Source organism: Puma concolor, chromosome B4 (genome assembly GCF_028749965.1).
Source record: "Puma concolor isolate L17-30 chromosome B4, mPumCon1.1.hap2, whole genome shotgun sequence".
NCBI classification, from domain to species: Eukaryota; Metazoa; Chordata; class Mammalia; order Carnivora; family Felidae; genus Puma; species Puma concolor.
Window position 1 is genome coordinate 76,183,356 of NC_141673.1, and position 20,743 is coordinate 76,204,098.

The 20,743-nt window shown below is 40.4% G+C and overlaps 1 protein-coding gene across 1 annotated transcript in view; it reads left to right on the top strand.

Moving 5' to 3' along the window:
• Positions 1-2,517: 2,517 nt before the first annotated feature.
• The window catches only part of CPNE8 (copine 8), a 234,557-nt gene continuing 216,331 nt past the window's right edge, over positions 2,518-20,743 (top strand). Inside the window, exon 1 of the mRNA XM_025930235.2 lies at positions 2,518-3,027. Within this exon, the coding sequence (XP_025786020.1) occupies positions 2,891-3,027 (137 nt within the window). The 5' untranslated portion in view covers positions 2,518-2,890. The remainder of the gene's footprint in view (positions 3,028-20,743) is intronic.

Consider the following 20,743-nt stretch of genomic DNA (forward strand, 5'->3'; position numbering starts at 1 on the left):
CTCTTTCTCTTTCTCTCTCTTTTTCTAATAAATAAAAAAAAAAATTGCAAAAGATTTGAATAGACACTTTACCAAAGAAAATATACAGATAGCAAATAAGCACAGAAAAATATTCTCATCACTAGTGATTACTCCACAATGAGATCCATAATTACAACATTAGTAGTCATTAACCCACTCTAAGACACCTATTGGATTGACTAAAATTTAAGAGAATAACAATAATATGTATTGATAAGGTTATGAAGCAACTGGAACTCATATAATGTTCATGGATCAAAAGACTAATAATGTTACCCACTCACATAATGTTGTGGGAAAGGAAAATAGTAAAACTATTTTGGAAAACAGTTTAGTAGTTTCTTAAAAAGTTAAACATTCACATTCCTTATGACCCAGGTATTTCACTTCTAAGTTTTTTTTCCTCAAAACTAATGAAAGCATATGCCCACATAAAGACTTATACATAAATGTTCATGGCAGTTTTGTTATAGCCCAAACCTGGAAAAACTAAAATGTCCACTAACACGTGAATGGGTAAACAATTTGTGGCACATCTATACTATGAAATACTAGTGAACAATAAAAAAGAAATGCTCTATTGATGCACTCAACAAAGTGGATAAATCTCAAAAGAATTTTGCTTAATGGAAGAAGTCACACAAAAAAGAGTACAGGTTATATGATTCCATATATATATGGATATATATATCTCCATATACAATTATATACAATTATATATACAATTGTATATATATATAATTATACATATACAATTACAATTGTATATATATACAATTATATATATACATATACAATACATACATATACATACAATACATATACATATATATATATATACATTTACAATTATATATATATAATTATAGAAATGCAAACTTATCCATAGTGATATAAAGAAGACGAGTGGTTGCCTGGAGGGTTGTTTTTAGTGGTGAAAGGAGGGACTGATTACAAAGGAGACATGAGAAAACTTTTGGGGTGATGGAATGGCTCATTATTTTGATTGTGGTGATGGATTTACAAGAGTATATATGTATTGAAATTTATTAAATGGTACACTTTATGTGCAATTTATTATATATCAATTATAGGTCAATAAAGTGGGAAAAATTAAGAAGTAAAGGACCTACGGGCTGGGTACTATTTTAAAGTTCTAAACTTTTATTTCTTCTGTTGGCTTCTGAGAAATAAGTCTGGTTACCTTAAAAAAATTCACCTAGGTCTCGTCCTCCAAATTAATTTTGGCCAGCATAAGAGAAATGTCTGGAGTTTTAGGACATTTCCAAATAGTAATAAACCACAGGTTAATCTGTGATGGGAAAAGAGAACCAGAGAACCTCCGGATTTAAGGGATGAAAAGGGGTGGGCTGGGTGATGAGGAAAGGAAACCAAGACTGAAACGCAGGAAGGATCTTGACAGGGGGGAGAGAGGCAAGACTACGCCTACACATCCTCGCGGGCAACTGTACAGATTCTCCGGGCAGGTGGCTCCAAGTGGATTAAAATGTTACAACGTATGGCTGTTTCTGAACCATGAAAACAGTTCCTTTCTGAGTTAGTCCTGCCAGCTGGAAACTCCGTGCTTGGCGCGTTGAGAGGGCGGCCACCATCCGACGCTCCCCGCTTCTTTACCTAAAGCCGCGTCCAGCTCTCCGTCGCCCCCTGGTGGCGAGCGCTCGGGGACCCGTAGGCGCACGGGTGAGGCCGGAGGGAAGGTGCAGCCAATGAGGTCATGGCAATGGAGGGGAGCCTCGGGTACCTCCCCAGGCTGTGTCTGCTTCGGCATTCTGGCACCAGCATGGCTGCCCCAGAATCCAGTTTCCCAAATGCGGCGCTCACTCCGGCTCCTCTGTGCTAGCGTCCGTCCAGTGTCATTCGGGTCTTACTGGGTGGGAGTCGGGGTGAGGGAGCTGTATTAAATAGTAGTGACCTCCAGGTTTCAGGGCAGAACTTTTCATGCATTTGGGAACGAGGGGGCGCAGCAGGGCCCTGGCTATAAGGACTGTCCCTATTAGACCCCCATGTTCCGAGGAATTGAGGGAAGAGGGAAACCAGATGGCCCCCTGAAATCCCAAATAGTTTTTCTCCCCACATTAGAGTCCACCCTGTTCCCGCCTTGTCCCAGATATTGGTATGTCACTTTAGCACCGCGTACAGAACGTTGGAGATCGTCCTTCTGCCCCATTGTCCTCAACCCTCAAGGGGCCGAGGGTGGGCAGTTCAGAAGCTCGGACCGGCTCTTCGGCCCGAGGGCAAGGACCTCCATGGGTTTCGAGGGTGCGGTGAGGACCAGCGCGGGGTGGGGAGGGGTGGACCTACGGTGGGGGGGGCGGTTAGGAGCGGGCAGAGGCGCCCACACCTCCAGCTTCCAGCTCAGGCAGGCGAACTGCGTGACATTCCCGTCCACACCTGATTGACAGCAGGAGGGAGTCGCGGCCCAGGAGGCGGGAGTGGGTGTGTAGAGGCGGAGACAACCCCAGCCGCAAGCCCAGCCGGCCGGGGCTTGCGCTCCTAGACGGTTGAGGTCTGGGTCTCTTGCCCCCCGCCCCCCCTCGCCGGGTGGCCCGCTGGCTGCTCAGAGCCTGACACCCAGAGCGTGGAAAGGATCACTGAGTGTCCCCTGCTGGGGCTGCTGCCTGCAGGGAGGGGGCAGGGAAGCCCGGAGCCCCGTGCGCCACTTCCCCGGCAGCCTCGGCCTGGGTCAGGACTGGCTCGCGGTTCCCTCGCGGCTCTGCGCGGGTCCGCCTCCCCATCCCTCCCCCTTCCCGCGAGCTGCCTCCGCCCTCCTTCCTCTGCCTCCACCCTCAACCCCCATCCCCGGCTGTCGGGAGCTGGGCTCGGAGCCCTCAGTCTGCCCGAGCTCTGCATGTGGGCGCCGGACAAGTCCGCGGCGCCTCCATCCAAGATGGACAGCCGCTACACCAGCACTGCGGGCATCGGGGACTTGAACCAGCTGAGCGCGGCCATCCCGGCCACGCGGGTGGAGGTGTCGGTGTCCTGCAGGTGAGGAGGCTAGCCCTTCCCCTCCCTCCTCCTGCTCTCCGTTTGCCGGGTGGGTAGCGCTTGCGAAGCGCTCGGGGCGCCCCGAGGCTTTGCTGGGGTGAGAAGTTGCGCGACGAGTGGGAAGCACCCCAGCTGTGGGTCCGAGTCACCCCAGTGACACGGAGCGGAGAGCTGGAACGAGAAGCGAGTGGTGGGCTACGGAACTGAGACTTTTCGTTTTCTTTCTGGGAAATGCTGTAAAAGTTGGCTGGGCTGTGACTCAGCGGCGGGAACGCCGGCCGCCGCCCACTTTGCAAGACCTTTTTACGTCCCAGACCCGAGCTGTTGGGTTGGGTGATGACGGGAGTCGAAGGGGGACAGCATTGCCAAAAGCGCTTGCGACCGCTGCGCGCGTTGGCCCGGGACTCCCTCCGCTAGGCGTGTGCGAACCTGCTAGTGCCACAGTTGGCACCAAACCCGGCAGCTGCCTCCCCACCCACTTCCTGGAGCCATCCAGCTTGCTTCCCCCCACCCTTCCGGGCTTCTTGCCTCGTGCCTGTTAGGTAGAGATTTGGGCTCCAGCCCTGTTTGCAGACGAATCTGTGCCGTACCTGAAATCTGGGAAGTCACGACTTTCTGCCTGCAAGTAGACACAGTTTTGAGTGCTTGTAACAACTGACACTCTGCCCAAGGACTGTAAATTTCAACTCCTTGCCTGAGTTGCTTGGGTCAGTTTTCCTGTAAACAAAGCAGCATAATTGCTGTTTCGCAGAAGATTTTGAGAAGGAGATAGGCGGACTAGATTACTAAATTGATAACGGCACCAGGAGAGGGAGAATTTGCATAATATTGACTCTGGAGCCCACTTTCTTGTTTGCATACTTGGGTCTCTCTCAGTGGAAAACTCTCTTCCCTTTTGCCCACTTTGGCCTCAGGATTGTTTTCAGTGCTTCACATTCCCCTCCCCCCTCCAATTCTTTTCCTTAGCAAAACTTGCCTTGAGAGAATGTAACAAACGAGGGGAATCTTGGATGTAAATAAACCCGGAAACTTAAAATGCTGTCATCCCAGTCGTACTTGATTTTGCATTTTCACAAGACTAAGTCTAAAGCCCAAGGGATGGATTTTCTTTTTTGTGGAAATTCAAGCACCTACAACCCTAATTGAGGTGTTAATTAGGGGCGAGGCTTTCGGCTATCCCTGAAACTACATCCCGTGATTGCTTGCTTCCTCTTAAGGCTGACCTCACAACTGTGGAGATACTAGTGCTGATAGTGATAGCTAAGGTGGGGCTCTTGCCTTATTATGTTTATTGGTTTAAGGGTTGCCTGAGATTTCTTCCTGTCAACTGAACAGGTGAAACTATATGGAAAACTCTTTTCAGGCATTAATTTCTAGGCCTTTTTCTTTTCCCTGAAGCTGGCATTGGATGCTCCAGGGAAGTCATTGGTATATACACATCATACATAGCCAAAAGTCCTACATTAAGAGTGTTTTCTAGAGTTCTTCTCTGCTGAACATCCTGCAAAGCCTGAATGACATGTGGGCTGTATCTGGCATGAATATAAAAATGTTATAAATTAAATCTGAGTTTCCCAAAAGCTCTTTAGGACTGATGGGGAAATTGTACCTTCACTGGTCTTTCTACCAGTGGGATCCACATTTAACCACTCTTTTTGTGTGTGTGTTGGGTGTGCCTGGAATCTTGTAATTAATTGGCTTTAACCCAGTTTGTTTAAGCTTGATACCTCAGACCCTGGACATCCTTGTTCCAGCCTTTTTTCCGGATCATTGATTTGGTGTCTTGTTGTCTTGTTTTTTGTTTTTAAGTTTTCAAAAGCAAAAAAAAAAAAAAAAAAAAAAAAAAAAGTCCTGAAATAGAACCCAAGTACTTACAGTACTTACATTGTTGAGAATTGAATCTTGTAAACATAAATGTTGTCCTCTGGGCTTTGGCATAAGAGACCTGGTTACGGATTCTGGCTTTGTGTCTCAATCATGTTACTTTGGAGTTCTTAATCTGAGCTCCTTCATCTCTAAAATGAGGATAATTGTGGTATTTATCTTATATAGAATGTTATCAGAGCTTCGTAACATGATGTCTGAAAAGTGCTCACACAATTTGTGACACAAAAGTAAGTGTTGAAACAACATTAACTATTTTGAAATTGGAAATAGTATTTACTGAATAAATGTTTTCTATATGCTTCAGTATGGAATTCTGTAAATATTCCTCTTTTGTTCTGCAGTCAATTAGTAAAGAAGACAGGGATAGAGGCAGTCTTGGGATACCTGCTCTCTCTCTCTCTTTCTTCTTTGATGAAAGTATAAAGAGCGTATATTCTAGGATGTTTGGGGGGAATTTCACTTAGCAACAAGGCTCAACTGGAGGTCTCTCAGTCTTACTCTGGGCGAGCAGAGTAGGGAATTGCCTTGCTTTCTATGTTAGAGACCTCTGATGATTTGCTGACACTCCGAAAGCAACTCAGGAATAGAATCCTTTTTAATAACCTCCTTTCATTGTCCCCAGTCGAAGGCCTTTAAAAAAATCTTTATGACATTTTCATCTTCATTTTGGGGGAGGTGAGAAAATTAACAATTGAAGCTTGAAGCTAAATATAATTCACGGAAATCAATTAGTCTATTCCCTCACCAACTGTTTAATGTCTTTTGTATGTCGAGAATGATGCTCTGCTCCAGGAGAAATGTAAGAGAAGTTCTCTGAAAATGTAAAGTCTGGCTGGGAGAGAAGTATTACGTAATATGTGATGATGTCGGACTAAATCCAAAGATGTGGCTCGTGCACAGAGAGGGAAGAGACCATAGTGGAGTGGAGTGCTTGGAACATATTACAAAGAGAAGATGGGGCTTGAGGGGAGACGAGAAGGATGGGCAAGGCTTGCATTAGAGAAGGGACAGTAGTATAGCATGGAGGTTTTGGGATGGCTACAAACTTGGTGTGTTAACGTGATGAGTGCTCTTTTCTAGTTGTGTTTATGTAGAGACAAGCTCCTACCCTATGACTTCCCTTCTATCTGGTTTAGTTCTCCCAGCATTCATTTTTCTCATTATGTTAATTCATAGATTTTTTTTAAGTTAATTGGGTTACCTAATTAAAATGTCTGTAGCTGGAATGATACAACCTTACACACATAAAATAACATTTACAACATTCCCATTGTATTCTGAAAACAGATTAATTAGAATGAGGTAAAAACCAGTGGGAAAAATAATATGCAGTAATCACCTGTTTCCCTGGGCCTTTGGTTTAGTGAACTGTTTCCAACACATAATTTTGGTCATTTTCTCTGAGAAGTTAGCTTATCAATGAAAAAAAAAAAAAAAAAAACAGGGAGAACATTCTGTATTTCTAGACTTTGTGGGTTAGCCATCACATGTAAATTCTTTCACAGCAATAATTTTATAATGGTGATACAACCAATTTTAACTACTCAGGTTGAGGGAAGGATACAAAATGTGAGCCCCTACTTTGTGCTAGATATTCCGTGAGGTCCTATCTGACCTGGCCATGACTCTTTTGCCTAATCTACCACCACTTCTCACGTGAACACTGTCACTGAATATAGTCCAACCAATATGTGTTTACCATATGCTAGAACTGGTGACGGATAAATGTGGCTGCAATACACGAATAAGTGGTACAGTCCCATAGCACGTGCCGTTTTGCCAGTGAACCGACTTCCTCTTTGCCTATGGGGCTATGCTGAATGCCACTCTCTCTGCCTTGAATAGCCCTTCCTCCCTTCTTCCCCCTTGTCTTTTTGATTAGCTTGTGCTCTTTTCTTCAAGACTCAGGTCAAACATCCCTCTCACAACTCCTCTCCCCAACTGGGTTTTGCTGTTTTCCCAAAGCAGCTGGTATGTACTAGTATCATAGTTATGTTGTTAATTCTTGGTCTCTGCATTCACCTTGAGGACAGGTTTTGTTTCTTGAATAATCCATGTATCCTGAGTCTGGCACAGAATATGTAGTCCATCAATGCTGGATGCTGTCATTCTCTGAATAAATCAGTTGGCATGGAGAGGGCTGTGTGCCTGTTAAAATACAGATTTCTAGGTACCCACACCAGAACTACTGAATCAAAATCTCTGGGATTAGGGCCCAGGAATCTGGGCTTTTAACAAGTTTACCATGTGCTGATGATACACATTAAAATGTTTACCTGTTTGATGAGGAAATGACTGTGACTGTAGTCATTTTATACGGATTAGCAATCCCTGCCCTACACAGGTGCGAGGAGATAACTTTTCAGGGGTGTGGTGGACCAGACTTAAATGGGATTGAGACAGGAATTTGTCCACCAGTTGTTAAATACAGTGGTTATTAAAAATTAAATGATATAAACCTAAAATTAATGCATTACATTTTAAAATAAAGGCATAGTCAAAAGTTGTCACTTCCTAATTGTTTTACTACAGTTCACTGTTTTCTCTACTCTTTCATGACATCTATGCTCTTTTTAATCCGCGTGGTGAAAATATTATGCAATCTTGTGCTACTGCTCATCTCTTCAGTTCAGTGACGTCCTATTGGTAGACTGAAGTTGGCCATGGCGAATATTTACACCATGGAAACTGGCAAATACTGAAAGTCAAGATCAGGGCTTGATTTATGATTTTGTTGTTGTCTGCACTTAAGACCTTCTGTGGGAATCAATTGGCCTTATGGAATTTAAGTAAAAATATTATTATTATTATTATTATTGTTTAGAAGTTGTGTGCTCAGCTACACATACTATATGTCGGTAAGTTTATAACAAATTATACAAATACACACATGCATACACACATTTATGCATCTAGTTTTTTGTTTTTTGTTTTTTGTTTTTTTTGGAGAGCCCATTGTTAAACATGTGTTACTTACATACACCTCACTGTTCAGAGGCCTTTTGTAAAAGATTATACAAAGGAAAAAGTTTGTTGCTGTTGGACTGTCACTATTAGAAATGACACATTAGAAATGACAGTGTCCGGTTCAGCACTTTTGTGGTCTTGCTTCTCTGCTTAGAATAAGTGGGGCCGTGTGGTTTCAGAATCCATGAGAGGCTGTGACAGTTTGCAAGTGTATTGTGAATGAAACAAGAAGATAATTGAAATTCTGTATGCTTTTTGCTTTCTTCACTTTTTCATGTGTTTCTTTCCACTTCTTCCTTATTCTCTTACTTTGAAGACTTTGTTTTTCTGTTTCTCCATCCACTGGTAGCATATACTTTGCAAGTTTACATGTTACAGTTCCAGTTCCAGACCACCTGGGAAAGCAAATTCGTATTGCAAGAGAGAGAATCTGCTTGGTCCAGCGGGGATTGGCCCAGTTTGGTTGAAGTAGGTGCATTCGCTGTTCTTATTATCTATGGCAAAAGAGGAAAGAGTTCAAACACAGCAATTGGGGTTTATACCCCAGTCCCTGTTGGTTTATCTTTTAGACATATTCTACCCTTTTTAAAAAAGACAAGGAGTTTGAAGTTAATTGTTAACTGATAATGTTACTATATGCTAGGGGAAGTAGAACGCCTGTTATGCTGTTAATAACAGGTAAACTGAGGGCCAAGTGTGGTATGGGCATAGCATCCTATTCTTCTGGCTCTGTAGTTCCTGAAGTCCTATGGTTCAAAATTGTAGTGACCCCACGATGCTTTTTTCAGCCCTGTTTGGGTTTGGCTTAGCCCCAGAGTTTCAGGAATATTTGTACTGGGGCATTTGTACTGTGATCTTAAAGTCTTAATGTGCAAGGTGTCCAGGTATATCTTAGCAGACAAAAGCCTTACTCATGTGGTTGTTCCACCAATGTTTTGGTCTGCCCTTTGTATTTTTTAATATTTGGGGCCTGTGATGTTCTCAAACAGCCCTGGGATGTGGAGAATGTGAGTCTGGACGCAATTCACAAAGCAGGGCCCCAAGGAAAAGGGTGTAAACGTCTGTGCTCTTTTACATACCTTTTTGTGGCAGAACAGGCAGAAGCCTCCCTGCTTGTTTCACTCAAGACAGGGAAGAAAAACAATCCCTCTCAAAGGGGTTTTATGCAGTTGTTAGCCTGTTTTATAATAATAACAGTTGCTTATGAGAGCCAGTTTTACTTAGCCTTGAAGAACATGGGTGTGGAACTAGACCTGTTCTACCACTACTGGCTGTGAAACGTTGGAAAGTTACTTAGTGACTCTGTTCCTTAATTTCCTCATCCGTAAAGTGGGGAGAATAATAGCCCCTGTGACTTGTATTTGTTTTGAGGGTTAAATAAGTTGTTGCATCTACGTGCGTTAAAATACTGCTTTTCATACCAGTTAAGTACTCAGAATTACAAATGGATATCCATACAAAATAAAAATCGCTCATATTCCATCCAACTATGAACATTAAAATTGTTTTAATGTTTTTGAAAGAGAGAGAGAGAGAAAGGGAGAGAGAGAGAATGAGTGGGGGAGGGGCAGAGAGAGAAGGAGACCCAAAATCTGAAGCAGGCTTCAGGCTCTGAGCTGTCACCATAGAGCCCAAAACGGGGCTAAAACTCGCAAACCGTGAGATCATGACCTGAGCTGAAGTCAGACGCTTAACCAACTGAGCCACCCAGGCGCCCCAAACTATGAACATTTAGTTTACTTCTTTCCCATTTATAACGCCATACTTACAGTCCCTCTCTTTCCCTTGAGTGTGTGTGTGTGTGTGTGTGTGTGTATGCTCACATTATATAATGGGATCATACTATATTCTACATAATTTATCTTCTGTATTTTTTGTATTATATCATGTATATATTGCTGTCATTCGTTTTTGAAAAAATAACCCTCTGTGTCTCTAGTCTATTTTATGCACACACTATTTATTTGACTTCTCTCTTATTTTCCAAAATTTATTTCAAAAAGTTACTATTCAGAATAATGCTAACGAGTATTCTTATTCACGAACACTTGACAGCAGTTATGGTTTTTTTTTCTCCTGAGGATAGTTTTCTAGGACTGAAGTTATTAGTAAGCTATCTTCTCAAGGGGATTTTAATAGCTTCTTTTCATTATTCCCCCCTATTCCTCTTTAAATAAGCAGAGTCAAGTCTAAACTACTGGCTGCACCTTTCTAAATACTTTTATTTCCATGAGAAAGTTGCATTTAAAGATTAATGAGAATTTGGGGCAGCAGAGTATAGCAGCAAGAAAGTGGAATTAGGAGCCAGACAGATGTCTTTAAATCCCAGTTTTATCCCTTTTTGGAACGTTATTTTGGGTATCTTATTTCAACTTCCAGAATTTAATTTCCTAATCAGTAATACAGAAATGATTTAAAAACTGAATTTATAGTCTTCTTGGAGAGGTAAATGAAATAAATTCTACAAAGTGCCCAGGAATGTGCCTGTCACAAGAAATGCACTTAGTAGTTGTTAGTCTTAGCTAAGTTTCTTATGAATACGTTACTAGGTGGCATACAAGCAACACAGAAGAGAGGACACCTGTATTTTGGACAAATTTATAATCAGTATGGGAAGTCATAGAAACGTGAAATGCAGTGTGGGGGAGGTACAGAGTAAAAGTGGTCACAAGAGTGTGGATTTGGAAATGCATAGGAAGTTCCTACAGATTCTACCCCATGGCTCCCAACACCACACACCAACCCACACAGTGAGACACGTGGCCCCAATGGGATTTGACAGATTGGAAGTAGTGTTTAACAACAAAGTTTCAGAGTGAAAGCATATTCTTGTATCCCACCAACAAAATCAGTGGGCTGACATTTAGACAACTCTTTCGTGTCTTACATGTGATAAAACGGATCCAACTAGATGATAATTCAGGCTGATGGCGGAGAAGGTTTTTATTGCCAATAATAAAGTGAGATATATTTAAAAGGTGCCTTGTCCCAAGGGCCAATGTTCACGGCCTGACTTACAATACCTTAGTGTTTTCAAATGTATTACAACCATCAATGTTATAGCCTCTTCGGCCAGAGACATTAGGTCTCGCGTATTCTTGTTCAAATTATGAGACCTTTTGTCAATTTTAGTCTATAAAGAATAAAACTCCAAACACTGAGGGAATTATCAGTTAACTTTGTGAAACACCGAAGAAGCAAACTATCATTGATAGTCCCTGGGAAGCATTTCTATCTGTTAGACTGTACAACTATTCAATTATAAGCTAAAGTAATGAAGTCAAGAAACATGCTATATATTTTATTTAAAGTCAAAATGTATGCGAGACAATGTAGAAAACACTTAACATATACTGATTCACTCAGTCCTCACAATTTCTATAAAACAGGCGATTTATGTCCTATTTTATAGGTGAGGAGATTGAGGTTCAAAGAAGGTTTAAATAATTTGGCCTAAGTCGCACATCAAGGAGGTGGTGAGGTTGAGTTCCCAGTCCATATATATGTCTGGTTCTTAGGTGTATGCTTCTGTCCACTAGACATACTCTGGTATTCTTCCATAAGTTACTCATTTTAGGATTTAAAGGTGGGATTCTTTCCTATCAGTATTGATGTGTTGGGAACTAAAGAGAAAGGACAAAGCTGAGAGACACAATTATAGTAGATGATATCAATACCATCACAAAGGGGAGTACAGTTCCTCTGTGCCGTTTCTGTTCCCTATTGGTGAGAGCTGTGGGTAGAAACAGTTCAGATGAGTGCCATAAACCTTAACAATTTGGTGTTTGACTTCCAAGTATCGATTCTTACCTTTTTCTGCTGCTGAGTTACCTAATGAAGCTGTGGGAAATTAAGTAATGAGAGGGCTTTTTAACTAGAAATCAGCAGGCAGGGTGAGATGAAAGTTAAATGCTGGACAAAGGTGATGGACCTGGTAAATGAAAAGTAGAGGGAAATTAATTGAATTGACTATGTGACATTCATACATATCATTGGAGTTGAGAACTGACCGCAAGCTCTGTCATTTCCATCCCCTGCTTCCTTAATAATGAAGTCACCACTTAACTTGCTTGCTTTTCAATAATAGATTCCAGGGTTTCCTTTCACGACAAATATGCTCTTCAGAATTCTGTGTAAATAAAATAATTGTTTAGATATTGAAAATGTCAGCACAGTATTCTGACTAACTGCGTTGTGACATAACTGTAAAAGTCAATATTTTCTACTTGGCTAATTAGTTGCTCTCTCTCTGAAATATATATATATATATATATATATATAATCTCCTTAATATATATATTAAAAATATATATATATTTTTATTGAGATATTCTTAATATATATATATTGAGATATTCTTAATATATATATATATATATATTAAGAACATCTCAATTGTCAAGAGAGTGCAGAGAACCAGATATGGTTATAATTGTCATACCTGATCGAAACTAACACGTTTCTCAGCCTTAGTTAGTATATTAGTGGTTTTAGAGTCATTTTGAGAAATTTGCTTCCCAGTGCCCACAGAACTTTATATTTTGTGTCATCTCTGTGTGTATGATGTTGTGGGCATTCTTAAAAATCTTTTTTTATCTAAATGTACTCCTGTAAAGGGAATATCACATTATTTGTGGCTTTCTAGGTAATTGAAAGCTCAGTCATTCTTCTTTAATGTCTTCAATAGGTTTTCATGTTTCCCAGCCATAAAGCAAAGAATGAGAGAGAGTTTGGACAGAGCTTATTACCTTGCTATCTCAACGTTCAAATTAATTGTGGAAGCAGAAACACTACAAAGCTGATTGCAATTGATTTTATGTTAGAGGTTTCATCCAAAGCCTCTTTGTAGGCATTGGGAAAAGGAGGCATAATCAATATTAAGTTTCTCCTAATTGGTAATTTGAATTGGTGAATTTAAAAAATGTTTTTGGAGAGAAGTTTGAAGTATACTAGCTGAAAGATGATTGATTTTCAACCTAAGATATGTCTCACAGTTTAAATTAAATGGTTTTAATTTCTTTGTTTCACTGACGTCATTTTGTCATTTGAATGTCATTTATGTGACTTCTTCTTTCCTTGTGGAATATGTCAGTGAAGTCTGGGAAATCCCCGGGCTTACGTTGTGTTTCTGACACTGCCTCTGTGACCTTTGGCAATGCCACCAGTACCCTGAGAAAGCATCATTTCCTAGGATGGTTGAATCCCTGGTTTAGACGACCTGGGATGTCACTCAGAGCTTGATAAGTCAATAGCACTGGAAGTGAGACCTTGAAATACAATGTAAACGTGCTTTGATTTGAGGAAATCTTATGATTGGCAGTGCCATTTGAAAACCTAGGCCCTAATTCCAGTGTCTGAGTTTTTAAAGGGATATTAAGGTGGACTCTCTCTAATGCCAACCGCTTCCCACTTCAAAGTCCTCATTTCATTTAATATTCTCCCGAAGGGATGTCAAATTCTACTGTTGCTGTTCCAGGGATCTATAGCTAGCTTCCTTCATCCTGAAAATGAACAATGTTTGATATTAATAGATGTGTGTGCCTTTCTTTCAATTTACTTTTGTGATATGTTACCCCTGTGCCCCCCCCCCCCCCCGCCCCCAACTCTTGGCAAAGATAGAGCTTTGAGTGGAGATGGCAAATTGCTTCAATTTTGTGTTTACCAATCAGTTGTTCCTAAGCGCTGGCTGCCTGAAGTAGCACCTGGAAAGATTCTTAGGGAACATCTGGGTTTTGTGGGAAAGCATACTGTCTACATTTGACTTTGACTTTTGAAATAAAGTAAACCAATACCAACATGTATACTATTGCTTTTCTATTGTTATAACCTTTAACCTACTCACAGTGTCTGCTCAGTCACAACTTTCTATTTGGCTCGGCTCTCCAAAATGTTTGTTGCTTCCCTTTCCATTCCTGCTGCCAGCCTTTTTGTTCAGGAAGTTGTATTTTCCCCTAAGAACGTTAAAATATTCTCTGAACTATTCTCTGTGACTCCAGAATTCATGTTTTTGGTCTATTCTTCACCTGTTATGTAGTTAGCTTCCCAAACAAAGGTTGAATTATGTGGTTTTCCTTTTGCAGAAACTTTCAGTCTTTCTCCTTTGCTTACAAAATAGAATCCAAGCACCTTAACGTGGTGTTCACAGTCTTCCCTCATCCTGGACAGACATCCCCTGCCAGTCACATCTCAGACATGGACTCTAGCCAAAGTGGAGTACTTGCCAATCTCCATGTCTTCTGTGTATGCTCTTGCTTCTCACCATTGTTGGTACTTTCCTTCAGGCTGAAAAGCCTCCCACCACGCCCCCCCCCCCCAATTTCTGTACCTATCCTTGATTGTCAGGGTATACATTGGAGATATTGTGGGTTTGGTTCTAGACTGCCACAGTAACGGGAATATTGCGTTAAAATGAGTCAAATAAATTTTTTGGTTTCTCAGTGCATGCAAAAGTTATGTTTATACTGTACTGCAGTCTGTTAAGTATGCAGTAGCACTGTGTATAACAAAACGTGCATTCTTTAATAACAAATCCTTTATTGCTAACAAATGCTGACCATCCTCTGAGCTTTCTGCAAGCCATCACTTTGCTGGTGGAGATTCTTGCCTCGATGTTGATGCTGGTGACTGATCATGGTGGCGGTTGCTGAAGATTGGGATGTCTGTGGCAAGTTCTTAAAATAAGAGAACAACAAAGTTTGCTGCATTGATTGACTTTTCCTTCCATGAAAGATTTCTCTCTAGCATGTGATGCTGTTTGAGAGCATTTTATCCACAGAACTTCTTTCAAAATGGGAGTCAGTTTTCTCAAACCGTGCCACTTCTTATCAATTAAATTTATGTAATATTCTAAATCCTTTGTTATTTTAAGAATCTTCACAGTATCTTTACTAGAAGTGGATGCCATCTCAAGAAACCACTTTCCAGGCGCCTGGGTGGCTCAGTCGGTTAAGCGTCCAACCCTTGATTTTGGTTCAGGCCATGATGTCACAGTCGTGAGATCGAGCCTCACATGGGGCTCCATGCTGAGCAGAGTCTCCTTGGTATTCTCTCTCCCTTTTTTTCTGCCCCTCTCCCCCTCTCAAAAAACAAACAAACAACAACAACAACAAAAAACGACTTTCTTTGCTCATCCATAACAAGCAATAACAAGCACCCCCTCATCCATTCAAATTTTATCAGGAGGTTGCTGCAATTCAGTCACATCTTCAGGCTCCATTTCTAATTCTAGTCACTATTTCCACCACCTCTGCAGTTACTTCCTCACTGAAGTCTTGAACCCCTGAAACTCATCCGTGAGATTTGGAATCAACTTCTTCCAAACTCTTGTTAATGTTAATATTTAACCTCTTCTTATGAATCACAAATGTTCTTAATGTTGTCTAGAATGGTGAATGCTTTCCAGAAGGCGTTCAATTTTCTTTGCCCAGATCCATCAGAAGAATCACTGACTGTGGCAGCTTTTGTCTTATGAAAGGTATTTCTTAAATAATAATTCTTGAAAGTCAGTATCACTCTTTGATCCTTGGGCTGCAGAATGAATGTTGTCAGTGGGCATAAGAACAACGTTAATCTCATGGCACACCTTCATCAGAGCTCTTGCATGGTCAGGCGCATTGTCAATAACCAGTATTTTGAAAGAAATCTTTTTTTTTTTTTTCCTGAGTAATAGTTCTCAATAGGGGGCTTAAAAGATTCAGTGAACCATGTTCTAAATAGATGTACAGCCATCCAGGCTTTGTTGTTCCTTAAATGGAGAACAGGCAGAGTAGATTTAGCATAATTCTTAAGGGCCCTAGGATTTTGGGAATGATCCATAACCGCTGGCTTCAACTTCAAGTCACGAGCTGCATCAGCCCCTTTTTAGGGGGTCAGCCTGAGGAGAAGGTATTGGCTTCTCTTCTCTACCTATGAAATCGCGTCTTCTTCTACTAGAAGGCTGTTTCATCTACACTGAAAATCTGTTGTGTAGTGTAACCAACTTCATTAATTATCTTAGCTAGAGTTTCTGGATAACTCGCTGCAGCTTCTCCATAAGCAACTGCTGCTTCGTCTTGCGTTTTTATGTTATGGAAACGGCTTCTTTCCTTAAGCCTCATGAGCCAACCTCTGCCAGCTTCCAACTTTTCTCCTGTAGCTTCCTCACCTCTCTCAGCCATCACAAAATTGAAGAGAGTTTGCGCCTTGTTCTGGATTAGGCTTTGGCTTAAGGGAACGTTGAATGCTGTGGCCAGTGTGATATTCTATCTGGACCTCTCAAGCTTTCTCCATATCAGCAACATAGCTTTTATGCTTTCTTATCATTTATATGTCCACTGGAGTAGCACTTTTAATTTCCTTCAAGAACTTTTTCTTTGCATTCACAACTTGGCTAACTGGCTCCAGAGGCCTGGCTTTTGGCCTCTCTTGGCTTTCGACATGCCTTCCTGACTAAGCTTCATCATTTCTAGCTTTTGATTTAAAGTAAGAGGGGCGCCTGGGTGGCTCAGTTTGTTAAGCCTCCAACTCTTGATTTTGGCTCAGGTCATGATCTTACGGCTCATGAGTTTGAGCCCTGTGTCGGGCTGTGTGTTGACAGTATAGCCCCTGCTTGGGATTCTCTCTCTCCCCCTCTCTCTGCCTCTCTCCTGCTCCCAATCTCTCTCTCTAAATAAATGCATAAACTTAAAAATAAAGTGAGAGATGTGCGACTCTTTCTCACTTGAATAATAATTTCGGTATTGTTGAGTCTCAGGGAACAGAGTAGCCTGAGAAGGAGAGAGATGGGGGAACATTACGTCAATAGAGTGGTCAGAGCACATACAACATTTACGATTAAGTTAGCTGTCTTCTATGTTATATGGGTGTGGTACATGGTGCCATAAACAATTAGGTGTTACAGTAGTAATGTCCAAGACCACTGATTCACAGATCACCATAACAAACAATGCAAAAGCTTGCAATATTAGGAGAATTACCAAAATGTGGACACAAAGTGAGCAAAAATGCTCCTGGGAAAATAGCTCCGAGTGACTTGCTCGACATGGGGTAGCCGCAAGCTTCAGTCTGTAAAACAAAACAAAACAAAACAAAACAAAACAAAACAAAACACCACAGTTATCTGTGGAACACAATAAAGGAAATCAAAATAAAGTGAGGTATGCCTGTATACCATAAAATAGATTTCCAAAGTGGAATTAATAATTTCTTCCTTGGAGTTTCTACACTACATTTCTTGTAGTTTTCTTTTATTCTGACATAATTATTTAGGTTTTTTGCATGTTTGTCTCTATCAGCTTCAAGAGTGCAATATTTGTCTTACCATTGATTTTCACAAAACCTGTGTGCTTTTCACATGGAAGGAGTTTAACAAACATTTGCTGCCTTATGGACAGATTGGAAGAATAATTCTGGACACATGAATTTACACATGTGTAAAGACACATGAATTTGTGTATATCTGTACTTTAAAAATATTGGTTTGTATATATAATAAAAGCATAAAAATGACTCATTTTACTAGTACAATTTGATAAAAACATACAATGAATCAAACTTAGTTTATCTAAAACATCCCATAAAGTTTTATTTGTGAACAATTGAAAGACAAATAAATAATTTTAAATGACCTTACTTTGCCTCCAAGTAACAAAACTAGTTTTAGAAGTGGACACTTAGTACTTTCTGAATACTGACAGGTGATTTGCTTCTTTAATCTGGGATGAATAATATGTGAAAAAGAAAAATGATAGAATTTGTATGTATGGGGATATCATATATAATATACCCAAATAAGAACATAAATGAGCAAATCTTTGACCCAAAGAAGATTTTGTCTTGGGGAGAGCTGTTTCTAATAAATAACTTGGTGAGCTGATAAGGTGCATCGACATGATGGTTTCACTTAGGTATAATCTTGGGGAAGGAGATCTGTTTGGTGGCCTGGCCTCTTCGAGAAGCAATGGGTTTCTTATCTAACGGATTTTCTGTCAGTCCCTGTGTTTTTGTTCCACCAATTTTAATTTTGTGCCATGAAGTGGTAACACAAAATTTCAGAAAAGTCTAAATTCAACTAAAAAAAAGTATTAAGAATGGGATGATGGAAGAGGAAACAATGCTTTCTATAGAAAAAGGAAAAAAAAAACCCTCACAGAACTTCTTCTCATGTGCACAAGTAAAAAATGAATATATTACTTAAGTCATTATCCATAAACCACATTGTTTCCTGCACTTGTTTGGTTATAAAGTTTTGTTGGATAGGCTAAATGGTTTACAAAGTGCTTGTGACACAGCTGAAGTATCTAAGCGCTCAATTGATTGTATTTTGCCTAAAATGTTATATCCTGCCTGATTACAAATCAAATCGTTCCAGAGACACTGACCTCAATAGTGGTTCTTACTAGGAAAACAGAAACAAAAACAAAAGACAAAATTATGAAAGGGTTTTGTTTCGGTGAGGGCCATAAATGGATGAATTAGTTTAATACACGATGATATGATGATGATGATTGGTGAATATCTTCCAGTACACATATAAAAAGCTGTGATTTAAAAAAATGAAATTATTGGGTGGTTGTATCATTTTCATTTTGGGGGAATGATTTACACCATCTGTTCTAAACTAGGGTTATCATTATAAGAATTGATTCAGAGATTTTTCAGACTGTGTATGGGCACTCCTTAGAATTCCAGTTTGCCTCCCTGAAGGGAATGACTCCTCAACTCCATTTTCTCCATTCCCCCAAGTCCCATAGAATTTCTGTCAGTTGAGCCTCAAACCTTGATCTCCTGCCTCTTCTACTTCTACATTAGCTCTTTAATGTGGACGACTTCTCTGGTTCTGACTGGGCCCAGACCTATCTGACTCCTGCGGACACCATGGCAAACTGTTTCAACCCCACATCTTGTTCTGTCCCCTTGCCTCCTTCCTGCCATGAATCCTGCTCTTTGGGCTACTAGAGCCCTGTTCAGAAAGCACAAATACCATCATACTCTTACTCCCTTGTGTTATACCCTTTAATTGTCTATGTATTAAGGCCATGAGAACTTTACAAACCCTCACTTATCTATTCAGCCTCTTCTCTTTCTCTCTATGTCCCACCACCCTCTTCTTCCCCCACTGGGCTCTAAAAACTCTCTCCAAAACTCTAAGTCATTTCAGACCCCCTGTATTTCCTGAGGCAACTATGATCCTTAATCCTTGTTTTTGGTGGCAATAGTTCTGCCTCACTTTATTATCTCATTCGATAACAGAATCTACTGATGGTTCAGGCATCACTCTCACTATGAAGACGTTCCCTGATCCTTCAGATAGAATTGACTATCCCTCCTTTTCTGTCTTATGTGATGAATTTGTTATACACATTCCACATTCTGCTGCACGTATTTGTTTACGAATCTGTCCTCTTAATAGAATATAAATAATCCAGGGTCAGGAGCCCATGTGTTCATATCACAGTCTCCAATGCCAAATCTTTTTTCTGTCATTGAGTAACTTAGTGTTTGTTGAATAAACATTTGAGAGTATCAGACAACTATTACATTATAAATTCCTATAGGACAGGAACTGTGTTTTCCCTTTGTATCCATTTAATATCTAGTAAAATGTTTTGCATATAGATAGTGTTTACTTATTTATTCAATGTATAGTTGATGAAAGGAAAGTAGAGCATCCCAGATGAATGGAACCATGACTGGAAGGCATTAGTACAGGAAAGAGAGTAACATCATTTGATTTGAAAAAAAAAAAAAATCAGTTGTATAAAGGCAGGAACAATGAGGCTTGGCTGAACAATTGCCTATATCTGTTTCACTATGTTATTTTTAGGATTTGTATAATATTATAGGCATTTTTAGGATTTGTATAATATTATAGGTTCATAGTTGCTACTGAGCTTTATTTGTTTATATATTTATTTTTTGGACCTAGATGAGTATTTTTGAGTCAGGGGAAATTCCTTGTGTAATCATTAGTAACAAGTATAACAGATGGTATTAGAAAATTATTTTCCATCATCCTGTCTCACCTGGTCATTTATGTTTACAAACAAATTTCCTTTCCAGATTAATTCTTTCTGTTTAAAGTTTTTTTTTTTTTTTGATGTTTATTTATTTTTGAGAGACAGAGAGAGAGAGAGAGAGAATGAGTTAGGGAGGGGCAGAGAGCGAGGGAGACACAGAATCCAAAGCAGGCTCTAGGCTCAGAGAGCAGCACAGAGCCCAACGTGGGGCTTGAACCCGCGAGATGTGAGATCATGACCTGAGGTGAAGTCCTGACCTGAGCTGCAGTGGGCACTTAACTGACTGAGCCACTCACGTGCCCTCTAATTCTTTCTATTTAAATTCTGTTGTTGATTCTCAGATTGCTCTTAAGGACATTTCAATTGTTCAGTGATCAGTGATCCAAAGAAATTACAGAAGATGTTACTTAAAATCTGGAGGACCAAAACTCAGCCAATCTAGCCTTACCTTCATAGGCATATTATTTTTCTCATTGGCATAACTGTGCATTGATTCATAAATCTTAAAGAGAGCTGACTCAAGACAACCTTACATATAAAGATTCTTTTTGGAAATATTGAGCCTGGAGACACATTACTTCTTCCCCACATAGAAGCAATATGTTGCTCAACAGTTAATAGATAAAGAAACAGTTAGAAAGTCTAGTCATGTGACCAATATATTTTTGAAATGGTGCACAGAAGGCAGCTACCTCTGAGCTGATGTTGACAGAGTAGTGTTAGCCTTCAGCTTTTTACTTGGTGGTGATTTGTGGACCTATCACGGTCACTAGCTCTTAGTGTTTGGACAAGTGATTGTCACCTGCAAATATGCTTTGTGCAATGACTCTGGGAGAAGTAATAAACCCTGAAAATTGTTTAAAATA